At 34.6% G+C, this 13,323-nt stretch overlaps 1 protein-coding gene across 2 annotated transcripts in view; it reads right to left on the bottom strand.

Annotated features, from left to right (window-relative positions):
• The window catches only part of POT1 (protection of telomeres 1), a 79,558-nt gene that overhangs the window by 52,610 nt on the left and 13,625 nt on the right, over positions 1–13,323 (bottom strand). Inside the window, exons 3-7 of one of the 2 annotated variants that reach the window (XM_076329698.1) lie at positions 12,558–12,630; positions 10,982–11,073; positions 4,894–5,004; positions 2,312–2,359; positions 975–1,089 (exon numbers count right to left, since the gene is read on the bottom strand). In XM_076329698.1, coding sequence (XP_076185813.1) covers positions 975–1,089; positions 2,312–2,359; positions 4,894–5,004; positions 10,982–11,073; positions 12,558–12,630 — 439 coding nt within the window. Of the gene's footprint in view, positions 1–974; positions 1,090–2,311; positions 2,360–4,893; positions 5,005–10,981; positions 11,074–11,732; positions 11,862–12,557; positions 12,631–13,323 lie in introns of those variants that run through there. The other variant, XM_076329705.1, reaches the window with a different exon arrangement.

Below are 13,323 nucleotides of genomic sequence, written 5' to 3'. Positions count from 1 at the left end.
CTAACTGTAAGCAAACCTCATTCTGGAAGCCATGGTACTGCAGGTATAGCACTGTGCTCTCACAAAGGCATTTACTGCCTTATCTTGAGTGTATCACCTTCAGACTGCTGCTCACAGTTTTTGAGGGAGTAAGATCACACAGATCTGCTTGCAAAAGGTTTTGCAGACAACTAACTCTTGGTTCTGATTTAATGCTCACTTCTTAAATTTCTGTATTTAGAAGCCAAATTGATGGTTATTGACATTATTCAAGAAACTTGCATGCATAATTAAGACCATAAAAATCAACAGTCGCCATCATAATCTATTTGGTTTTGTTCTGTTAGAAATACATTTAGAAGGGAAAAAAAAACCCAACTTTAAAATGCACAGTAAATTTATAATAAGCAGAAAATACTTTGATTAATTCTGAATCAAATAAGAAATTCTACTACTTAAAAAAATTCAACAGGGATCTCACCTAGCTGTGTACTTACTGAGCACCTAGTGAAATGGTAGAATCTTCTAGCAAAACTAGCACAATCAGTAAGTGCTCACCTCACAGAGAGAAAAAATGATTCAGTTTTTGCACAGCTTCTACAAGTAACAAATATGCTGGTACTGCATTTATAGCATATCATAACACATTGTCAAAATCTCAAGGAAGAATTGCACGTAGTTACACAGTAATCCTTTCCCACAAGGACAGATGCAGGGCTTTTGTACTTTTTTTTTTTGTACAGGTCCTTTTCCCTGTTTTGTACTGATAGTATTAGCTTGATAAATATCTTCTTCAATTGCTATCTCCACCAGTCTGCCTAAACCGACCCTGATATCTCCTACCTATCTGTTGTTCTGTTTCCTTGATGTTAGCTGAGAATCATGGTCAAAGGATCACCTGAATTTGTTCACTTGTTTCTGGTTGATTTTTAACAAACATAGTAAGAACAGTTCTGTTTGGAGGAGTTTTTAAATCTCTTGAATATAACACATACCAGTTCCTTTGCTTACGTACGGAGGCTTGAAGAATTTCACAACGCCGTACAAATTCACTATAGTTCCATCCTTAAGACAATTCAGAGGAGTATACACATATTTTGGTGTAACAGACTGGAAAAGCATGATAAAATTAGGGAACAGAAGAAAAAATTACTCATTCACCCAGAATTTTGTCTTTTAACACCATCCACCCTCAGATATGCTTTATTTCATCTTAAAAAAAAATAATAAAGGTTATCTATTTCTTTCTATCTTACTCACTTTAGACTCTAAAGATAAATATATATATATTCACAGGCAATAAAGCACACAAGACTTATTTCCATTTCTTTTTGTGATTGCATCTTCCTTACAATAAACTAACCAGTCAGTTCAAGTAAGTTTCAATACATGAAATAGGTGATTAAAAGTCATTATAATAAAGAACGATGGAAAGTAATTTTTTACTGATTGATTTTAACATGCCCATCCAAAGGGCTTTTTAAAGCACATACATAAATAATTTTGTAATTCTTATCAGCAGTGTCGCTGCACAAAATCACCGTCTTGCGGGGGGGGTTTACCTCTCACAGCCATTGTGTAAGCCTTCCTATTAAAATAGCACACTTCTTGGAGGATTAAAGAAATTAAGGACTACCTTCTACTATTTAAGGACTACTCTCCTCTCATTTTAAGGTTACATTATATGCTGATTAGTCTCTCAAAGAATACAAGTTCTGCTAAGTTGACTGAAAACTGTGGTTTTCAATTACCGTATCGGGGGAAAAAAACTGAAACTCTTCATAAAATTAACACAAGTCAAGCTGTATCATCTTCAGTACTAAATCTTTTACGTTATGATAAAGAACAATAAAATTTCAGACACCAATTTCTATGCCTTTAATGTACTATTTCACATAGAATTTTAATTTAGACACATAAAGGCTTGTTCCAAATGATAATCAAAAGAAATGTTAAGACTAGTACATGAAGTCTGATTTTAAATCAAAGGAAGTTTCATATTTCCATTTTTTTAAAGTACAAGCATACGATCTTCTTTAGAACTGAAGTTAACTTTCCAGTTCATATTTCCTAAACCAACATGCAGCCTATTTTGAGATCGAGGTGGGAACTATACTGCAAGTATAGAAAAAGTACTACTTTTTCATATTTTATTCTGTTTTCCAGGCATATTATTTGAAAAATCAAAAGCCAAACAAATGACTGTTGGGATAAGAGTGTGGAATTAAAATGAATTAAAATTTAAAAAAAGGAAAGAAAAAGAATTCCACACAGTCTTACTTACAGGCAGTTAGTCTCACGTGGTTTAAAAACATCCTAAATATAAACTCACCACAGATGCAGTTTCTGAAGCAGCAGTTGCTCTTGGTATAGTATAAATCTGAGGAGAAAAATATAGCAAACTCTCCGATTACAAAAGTGAAGGCATTGCAAATATAACAAGATTTGGTAACGCTAAAGCAAATATAACACTGTAAGCAAATACAAAAGAGCACTACAGACACTTTTGCTATGTGAATCACCTCTGAAACTAGTTAAATTTTATCCTGCAGAAAAAAAGAAAATAGTATTTACTCCAATTAAACTCAGAGAAAAACTACTTTAAATAACATACATTTTCTAAAGTAGAAATGCACTTGGTTGAATATGTCAGGTCACACTAGTAGAGTCAGCATTTGAAAGTCAGAGGCCACAAATTTAAAACTCTACTTTCTAACAGTGACTTGCTTAACAGAGAACTTAAATGGGTTTAGGTTTTGTACATGTCAATGCTTAGAGCAGGTCTACCCTCAGTGACTTGTTACTCTCCTTTGGGGAAAAAAAAATAATTAAAAAAAAAAAAAGATCAAGGAAAATTCACCAGAATAGGATAAATTCTCTTTAAAGGTAGTTCCTAAGCTTCTAGAGCCATGCTTACAAGCCAGACTTATCTTCAGTGTAAGGTTTTTTAAAGAACTAATCATGGTGATTTGACATAACGCCAACACACACACCCCCTATAATGAGAAACACAGGGCTCAGCTGCCATCCTGATGCAACACCACAGTCTGTCTGCCAGACACAGGGTCCCATGTCACAGCTGCACATCCCCTCAGCAGTCCAGACTCCCGCTAGGGATCTGGTTTTGCTCTCCACCCTCAACTGCATTCTTGAAGCTAGTTTTACTTCCATTTATTTATTTTAAATAGTCGGGTGAACAGTTATAATTGAGAAAGTGAAGCACACAAAAAATTCAGATTATTTGTATTAATTTTAAGCATTCGATGAGTGTATCAGTAAATTAAGTGCCACAAGCTCCACTGTGTGGTCAGTGATGAGATAGACACCTCCTCAGCACAACCTACACATTGCGTGAGCTGCACATCTTCCTTGGGATTAGACTGCATGTCACGAGGTCCTGCCAATACTCAACTGCGTGCCTCAAATTTAGTGCCTAAAATTTAGGTACATTTAGTCCAGACACATTCGCCCAGACTCAGGGCATGGTTTTGCTATCTATTATCTTCAATGGAACATACTTTTTCTACCTACATACCATTGTTATTAACAGATAATGTCATGAAACAGTCCACGCTACAATTTTAATTCATTTTGTTTCTCATTGAGCTGCGTGCCAAGCTTTAATTATCTATAGAGGTCAATTCTGGCAAAAAATACCTTTCTGAAGTAAAAAAAAAAATATATATTTTCTTAAATTTAAAGTTATTGTCAGACAACAATTATACAGACAAAAGTTCAAACCTTGACATTGGCACGCTATTTATTTTAGTAAGTCTCTTTTACATGTGATTTTGTGTTTACATTTTTATAATTATTTCTAAGTTTGTTTCAAAATCCGATGGATAGGCTCAAAGGAATCACCATACAGTGTAATGCTATATTGTTCTCCAGTGAAGGTGCTTTTTCCTTTTCACTGACTACAGAATGGAGTTTGCAGCACTGTCATGAGAGTTTAGTACAATGCTATCATCCTTCTTTTTAACAGTAGTAGACAATTACAGTGATCAAAAAAGTGCAACACTTTCTCACCAGAAGCCCATAACTGTTGGGATAATTTTTGTAAGAAATATTAGAAATATCCCACTGACGTGTCCAACAAAGTTTTTAAAACCTTAGTTTCCATTCCACACTCATTCCCTCTCCCCCGCCCCAACTACAGGTTTCCAAATGTAAATTAATATCCTAAATCTTCTGTAATTTTTGTAAGTCCTATAACGTTAAAAAAACTAATGCTTAGGCTTAAAAAGGGTAGCAAATGTTTCTTGAAGAAAAGACACAGTGGCCACAACAAACATGCACTGCTGATGTATTACCACAGACAAATAAAAGCAGCAGCAGAACACTCCCATATCTCAACAGATGGAAGCATTTAAGATGAACAGTACTGATGTGAGAATAGTACAAAAGAACAAGTATTTTCCTCAGAAAAAAGGGGTGTAATTCTCTTTTACAAATTAAGAATCTAGGAATCCATGTATTTCAAAGGCAAAGTATAATGATGTGAGTTAAAGCAGTACAAACTCGTAGCCCAGAGAAAAGTAAAAATGACAGACCTAAGACCACTCTTGCACCCTCTGCCTTGTCTGCGTTACTGCATTCTGTTATGCACAAGAATGGCTTAAACAGCTCTAGGGATCTAGCTAAAGCCAACTAAGGTCAAATTTCTGCACTCAACACGCAGAAATTTACCTGTGAGGCATGAGATAATTTGGGTCTTGCACAGATAGGGGTATTATAAAATTGTATGCGCGCACACACACAAACGTGTTCTGATTGTTTCCTGATGGACATGGCAAAATAATCTGTTGTACTTCACATTCTAACAGATTTTATTGTTTTTTTCTACTGTAAAGCAAAATGTTAATGTTGGTATTTGGAAAAAAAAAAAGTAAAAAAAGTTGGGTAACCACGTACATAAATGGCAGATCCAGCTTCTTCAGACACCTCCAGGTGGCAACCATGTCTACCATCTTCTCTCGATGTAGGCGATTTTGCCAACTTAAATCCTGCAACTACGAAGGTGTCCTATGGGGACAGGGTGATAAACAGATGATTACATAGGCTGTATCATGTACTCTATTTTAAGAGTATGTGATGTGAAATTTCACCCTAAAGTCTCAAGACATTCAAGAAACAAAAATCCTGAACAAACTCTGAACACTGCCTTTAAGTTTCTCTATTTAGTTCTTCTACCCACGGAATTCATTTTTCCAACTAATACCAGCAAGTGTTTTTTTTCAAATTCTGCTAAAATTTTTGCACTCTTGATGCTACTGTGACCGAGTGCTAATTTTGACAAAGGCTAGAGGGGAAGAGTCACACTGAATAAAGCAAAAGAATCATTCCCCTTTGAATATACTGAAGATGGACTCCTTTCTCGGTAAGCTTAACTAAGCTAGAAAAGGAATCACACATTGGATCAGCAGTGACAAAACACACTTTTCTCAGAGCTTATTTCTTACTGAGTTACACCTGCACTTTGAAGAGACTCTCTTTGTAAATATTTTCTGTTTTGGTTGGATCAACATCTTCCACTTTCTTCCTTAAGGGTCAAATAGATAAGTCAATCAATAGGCAGGTTTCTGGCAGCAAAAGAGACATTACAAACTTCTCTGGCATCACTCCTGAGATTCTGGCACAGGAAGCAATTGCATTTGCAACTGCACTTTCACTTTGGTATAAAGTTTCTCAGACACCACAAAGTGAACAAGAAAAGGATGATTTAAGGGGTAAATGACTTAAGTCCCTGCAGCAGCTCACTTTTTAGTAGCAACCTTACCAAAAAAAACCCCAAAAACCACCAAACCAAAAAAAGGGAAGAAGATAGAAAATACATTTAGGAGATAGAAATGGTAAGAAAGGTATGTGACCAAACAAAGATAATGCTGGGAACTCTGATACAATGTAAAGCTCCTTTATAGACAGCTCCTTTGGTACCAGAACTGTACAGCAGGGCTGTACCAGTGTGATCCATTCCAATAAACATATTAGACTCGGAACCCTATTTCTATTCGACCTTCTACCAAAAGCGCTTCCATAAGCTTTACTGAATGACTTTTGTTCATGTGTTTATTTGATTACAACAAATAAAAGAGTTTTCTGATTAAAGTTGACAGTTTTAGCCAAATACTGCACTATGATGGCTCTTTTTTGCTATTTCAGCAATCTGACAATGCTACTCTAAATGATTTAGGATCCAAAACGTTAATGTTTTGTGCAAGAAAAAGAAAGGCTGCTAGCTTAAGTGACAGTGATATATTTAGTTATTAAGGGATTTGCAAAAAAAAAAAAAAATTACTGCAGAAAACATAAGTTTAATCAGATAGTTTAATACACAACAAAACTACTTAGGGCATGGTGATTTTCAGGTAGTGTCATAAATGGGAATACAACGTATATTTTGACTAAAAGATAATATGTAAGTCACCTAAGTGTAAGCCATACTCAGAGCTAAGTTAAAATGGGTCAAAACAATTAGACAACTCAATATTCCTTGCACCTGGAACATACCGCCCTGCTAACATACATTAAAGTTGTTTTATTCTTTCCAGATACAAACACACACAAACACAAGCTTCAGGAAACTCAGCTATTTTGCAGAAACCAGGTGCTAGCATGTGTCTTTCCTTTCAATGTTGCTGATACTACTCATGGTGTTCCTTCAACAGTGGAATCAACCTTCAGCTGAAAAGCTATGCCCTGCTATACATTATTCCCGTTTCAGCATTTTATTAGATTGCAGGCTGCACAAGACTCTGGGACTTGGTTGCTGAGTCAGGATTGGAGCTCTGTACAGCTGACTTGACTTGTTCTCCTGTGTCAGAAGGAACTTTAGAATTACACAGACTCAAGCCTTTACACAGGTGATAATAAATGGAAACGTTTTTGTGAATAATATTAGATCACCGGTGATTACTCTCATGTAATATGCAATGTGTAACATGACATTCAGAAAACACCTGTGAAAGGACTGTGTGATTTCAATGAGGAAAAAAGACAGCACTAATCTCAAAATCTAGTTTTACAGGTAGAAAGAATAGGTATATTCTCAGATTTGTTACAAATTCACAGTCAACTTTAACAGGTTGTGACTTGCAGTTTCTAAACATGCAAAAAATTTACATAAGGTTTGCACAGTGCTTTGAAATTTAATGCTATATTAGTTTTCAAAATAGATTAGTTTCCATTTCACCTTTAGCTAAGAGTAATTATTAGAAGTTCTCTTATAATTGGCTTGGGAATCAAAGCCATTTACGTAAATCGGTGGATTTTCATGTCAACAATAGAGTATTATATTGCATATATATAAAAACTATAAGATTTGACAAACATTTTTAAACAGCAAAAAGAAATCCTACTTCCCTCATTCAAAAGAAGTGAGAAATAAAGGAAAGACAATATTTTCCCCGATGGTTATTCTGTTACAGAACCAGAAGACTCTCAGGAAACAGGAACAACATGGTTATTCACGTTTTTGGGAATAGCCTGCTTGTCCCCTCTCCCCAGGCTAATTAGCTAAAGCTGTTACAGTATGGGAAGTACAATATGGAAATCTACAAAACTGTGAAGTTTGAAATTGTAAGCAGCAAATAAAAAGTATCGGACCTTACTGAAATAATTCTTTAATGGCTAAAACTTTGTTTTTTTAAAAATTAAATCTTTTTCATAACTGCCAAATTGCAACTCTGTTAGTTTCAGAAATTATTCTGTTCCCTCAGATTCAGATTCTTCCAAAATTAAAATCTCATTTGAGACATGTGGAAAGTACCATGAAGATTTGGTTCACTGGGGAAGAGTGAACACTGGTTTTAGTGCACTTTGGCTGTCTAAGGGCTGTTACCTGTGGGTTGTGGTTTCCTACTCAGCTCTTTAGTACTCATCTTCCTATCTTCTAATTGCTGCTCAGGGCCTTGTTCAAGACTTGTATTTTTATCAGGACAATAAAACTGATTTGTTCTTTAAATTTAAAAATGATTCTGCAGCTTGTATATTTAGCAAATTAATTCAGGAACTTCCCATCCTGGGCTCACTGTCAAAATTCTGTGGAATCGAGAAATCTGTATAAAGACTGTCACTTCTTATTTTATACGTATCTGACGGTTGTAAAAAATTTTTCTGCCCTAAACAGACTGAACTGATTTTGCTATTCTTCAAGGCATGTTTCTCTCTTTAGCATGGCATATGACAAACATTAAAACAAGGCTTTAATTCACAGCAGAATCCAATGTAAAATTGAATACTCTCTGACCTGCACACGCTACCACCCAGCCCAAAGCCCCTCTGCGTTGTTCCCCCAAGCTCACATATATCAAAGGGCTTAAAGGGGCCATGCACCAATTTTGAGGTCAAATTAATAGCACAATCTCTAAACGGGTTCTACTGAAAGGATCAAGGTAATTTTTATTCCTTATGGCTAAATTCATTTGAAATAATTCTGTCTGTGAAATACTTCATTCACAATCACTAGGTGATATTGACTTTTTCTTCACATAACCTATGCTGGTTGGAGGAGAGATACTAGATGTAAATAGAGGAAGATGTCCTACAGAACTTTTGTTGCTCTCACCCAGACTTTTATTTAAATAGACTACACACTACAGATAATGTATACTTCCCAAGACCTACCACCATGCTATCTGTCAGAGCAAGCACCTTTTGCTGGAAAATGTTTTTTGACTCAGTGATTTCTTCAGAAACAAAGTTTTAACCCGTTCAGTTCATGACACAAGCTCGACTATCTGCTAATGGAAGCCATATGGCAAATGATGCCAGAAAAAAATCCTCAAAATACAAGGAATCATATTGCTAAGCAAGACTTCTGAAGTATTTTACAGAGTCATTAAAAATATAGTAAGCATTTTAATATTTATTTAATATTATTGTTAATATTATTTATCATTATTAATTTTTAATAAAATAAATGTGACTGGAAATAAGGCAAGGTAAGAGTGACAAAGAGAGAGAAGGGTCTACAAAGATATATGCCAGCATCTTTCATTTCCATGGGAAGTTTTCACCTACACATGATCCTGCAATTTTATTTTTCTTTTTAAATGCTGCACTAGGTCACAACTATAACTTCAAATAAATGTCTTCAACTATTCACTAAACATTTCTAAAACTGGTGGTTTTTTAGCCTTGCTTTTTACAGAGATAAATTTCACTCTCATGTCAGTCTGTCCTACATGTTTCTGTAACTTCCAAACCTCTTTACTGACTTCAACTAAAATTTGAAAAGTGATAAAAATCTCAAAAGAGTTACATTTCTGTTAAAAAATGAGAAACACTAAACTTTTTCTTATGTCACCTGCTGTTTGAGGATTGTCTATATGATAAAAGCAATAATTAAACATTCAGTTCCTTCTTCTAATCTATACGTATTCATCAAATCTGTATTAGTTTAGTCAGATCAACAATGTTGAAAACACAGGGATTCAAAAGTTTTCAGCGTCTGAATATTTAAAAGCATATAATTATATAAAAACTATAATATAAGTCACTATACATTATACAAATGCCTCAGCTCTAATTGTAGGTGTAATTCTTGAAATTAGCAGCTTTGGTCCCATATATCTCATGAACTGATGCATGCATCTTTGAAGCTGATATAATTCAGGGTGTAAGCTACTACCCAGAAACAGCAAGATCACTCTCAAGGAATGTAAATAGCTCTTTCCCTCTTAACAAACAAACAAACAAAGAACCAAGCAAAAGTCATTATTTAACATTAGGTAAAATTACATAAAAAGAATACTCGTGTCTGAACTGAAATTCAGAGCAACTTGGACTATAAGTGGTATTTTTATGTCATGCCCTAACATCTGCTATAATTTTTACCCTTTTTCAACATACAGATCACCAGAGTTCAGGTGTACTAGTCCATTTGAGCTGAAAAACCCTGACAGAATTCTAACTAAGCCATTGCTATTTCCATATTTGAGAAAGCTCTTAACTTTTGTGCATAGCAAATATTTCTAAGAATGTGAAAACAAAGCCCTATTTTCTTCACTAAATAACTTTCCATCTTTTTGGAGAAAGACTTTTTATCAAGGCCCGTAGTGACAGGACAAGGGGCAATGGTTTTAAACTGAAAGAGGGTAGGTTTAGATTGGACATAAGGAAGAAATTCTTTATGTTGAGGACAGTGAGACACTGGAACAAGTTGCCCAGAGAGGTGGTAGATGCCCCATACCTGGAAGTGTCAAGGCCAGGTTAAACAGGGCTTTGGAGCAACCTGATGTAGTGAAAGATGTCCCTGCCCATGGCAAGGGGGTTGGAACTTGATGATCTTTAAGGGTCCCTTCCAGCCCAAACCACTCTATGATTTAGTGTGAATTTATATCGCAAATGAAAAAGCACTAACATGAGCTCATAACGTATTGTACACTAATTTTAATTTGATATCTGGCTAATATTGAAGTTTCAGCAAACTGACAGGCAATCTAATAAAAAAATATTAAGTTGAGATAGTTGTTTTCAGCTTGTTTTCTTTCTTTAGTTGCAACACTGTCTCACAAACCCATAGGCTGACTTGCTAATGTCCTTTACCGTGGAGCTAATCAAACCAAGCTTGCATCTCTGATGAAGCAAGACACCAGCACCGAGCCAATAAGGAAAACCGTGTTTGAATTAATTTAAAAAAAATCAAAAACAAAAACAAACTCTTAAGTGTAACTGTCTTTTAAATCAATTTAATTCTAAAATCTATCTTATCAAATGGCAATAGACATTCAAATTATGAACATAAATGGATGACTTCTCTATCATCCATATTCATAATCCTTTACTTGCTAGGTAAACAGCACTGACAAAAAGAATTGTTTTATTGCAATATCATTGTTAGAAAGAATTTACATAAGCAAATACTTTTCATTTTTTCCTAGTTCATATTTATAGATTTGAACTGATTGAATATTTCTAATTTTGGTGATAGCTACACAAAGACAAGATAAGATTTGTGGAAAACAATTCCTAAAATAAAATTAAAAAAAAAATATTTTACCCCATGTTGTATAACTTTTGCACAATCCTCTGCCATTTTTCCATATATTAGAATATTGATGCTGTTGATCTGTGAACACGAGTTATCCAAATCTACAGAAAAAAAAGCATAAGTGATTCCAATCACCATACCTTCTCCAAAACAAAAAGGCAATGGGAAGAGAGTTCCAAAATAAGTTAATCTACAGAGTGTAACACTTTTAATTCCAATTAATCTACAAACAGAAAATCCTTTCAAGTAGCTATACAACTGCTTTTATGTGCTAACTATAGGTATATCAAGTAGACTATTCTTTATAAGAGGACCATTTAAAATGTGCACACGTTTTACATCAGTGTACATTAAACAGAAATGGCAAAGATTTCCACTTGGACAATTCAGTGTACGGTGCTAGAGAGGAAATATTATCCAGTCACATTTGATTTTTCACATTAACACAGATCGTATTGTAGAACTTTATAAACTGTAGGTATTCCAGGACACAGACATATCAATAAGTAGCCTTCCAGGAGCACTGAAGCAGAGAGTACATTCTTATTTTAAAAGTTTTCTACTTTTTACTGTTTCAGAAACAATGCTAATGATTTAGATGCGCAAACTTATTTTTTGAGGCTGTGGAGAATGTGCAGAAACTCTCGGCCCTCCTGAACAGCCACGTGAAATTAGCAAGACTGAAGGAAGTTTTGCATCCCTCTTTGTGAGCCCTAAAGCCAGCAGGGAAACTGACTCAGGTCCCATCAACTTCATTCACCTCTGCTAACACCAGTCACAAGCAGTATCACCAGGTAGGATCTGCAACCCTCAGCCTGCTGTTCGGTCACAGTCACAGAATTTGTAGAATCAGGAGGGCTCAGAGGAAGCAAGTGATGGTTCTCTAACCAGTGTAAGGAAGGAGCTGAGAAGGAAATGGAAAGAAATGGAAAGTTCCTTGAATCCAACAGACTCCTGACTAATGACATCCTCCTCCTTCCTGGCTGGAGGGGGTGATGAGCTTTGGACTTAAAAGGGACATATTTTTTAGTATCATTTATTATATGATGAACAACTTAAGTCTTTCAATGTGTTAATATGTCTACTAACATTCGAATACGTGAGTAATCAGATGAAAGTGCATTTTTTAACTGTTTAGATTAAAACATAATAAAATACAAATATTTTGCTGCTAATCAACATACTGACCTATACCAAATGTGCACTTACATAGTATATACACTATGTATATTATATGGTAACTATTAAATGTGCATTTTTCTTAGTCCTTCGTTATGATAAGCAGTTTAAAAATACACTATTAAAGCTGTACATATAGCTAATGCATTTCCAGGACAGTATTTTAAAAGATTCTGCAACAAGAAGTCTACTGAAATATAAAGACTGTATTGTTTCCATTAACTTACCTGGCATAAGTTTAAAATAATCTACTTTTGTAGAGAACAAACACTTTTAGAGAGCATTTTAAATATAACATTTTACTGAACACTAAAAAAGCAGATACTAGTGATGTAATAGCATGATGTCAAAAAAGTGTCAAGAAGTTCAACAAAATAAAGGTAAAATGTATACTTAAATGTAGTACCTTGAAGGACAACCTTGAAAAAGTCTGTCCCATCTCTGAGTTTCGTTAATGGGTAGGAAAGAATAACTAGCCCCTAAAACGTAAAAAGAAAAAAAATATTATGAAGACTATACAACTCTAAGTTACTGAAACACTGATAACAGCTGAAACATCTGTAAGCTAAAAAAAGGTAGAATTGAAATGGTAAGTGCAAATTACCATCTGAATTCTTAAAAAAAAAATTAATAAAAGCTGCTAAAGACAGCATTGAAAAGCAATATTCTTGGGATACAACAAAGGAAATATTACATGTCAATAGTACTTATATGCTACTGACTAGATGATAAGCTTAGACTAAACAATGAAATAGTAGCTATGGAAGTACCTTTTACTAGTTACAATAATAGCACAAAGGCTACAGTTTTAGCACAAAACCTGAAAGGCAGCTAAAAAGGTAGGGTGATCAAAATCTTAAAAGATACAGCAATTTCTCCAAAAATATTGGCAAAGGATTACAACATAAATATCAAAACAAAATCACAGTCAAGAGATGAGACATATATGAAGTTAAACAATCTTCTGTGAAAAATTAAAAAAAATGTACAGCTGGAAGAACAGTATTACAAAGTTTTGAAACTGTAGTGACCTATTAATTTTTTCAATAATACAAATGCTCTAAAAGATGCAAAGGTTCTATTAATTATGTAAAAATACTCTTTTATAGTGAAGTTGAAGTTACAATGAAGCAAAAATCACACACCAGCAACTTCAGTGATGTTAACATCTC

The sequence above is a fragment of the Aptenodytes patagonicus genome, chromosome 1, assembly GCF_965638725.1.
Source record: "Aptenodytes patagonicus chromosome 1, bAptPat1.pri.cur, whole genome shotgun sequence".
NCBI lineage: Eukaryota > Metazoa > Chordata > Aves > Sphenisciformes > Spheniscidae > Aptenodytes > Aptenodytes patagonicus.
This window is presented reverse-complemented; position numbering and strand designations above follow the sequence as displayed.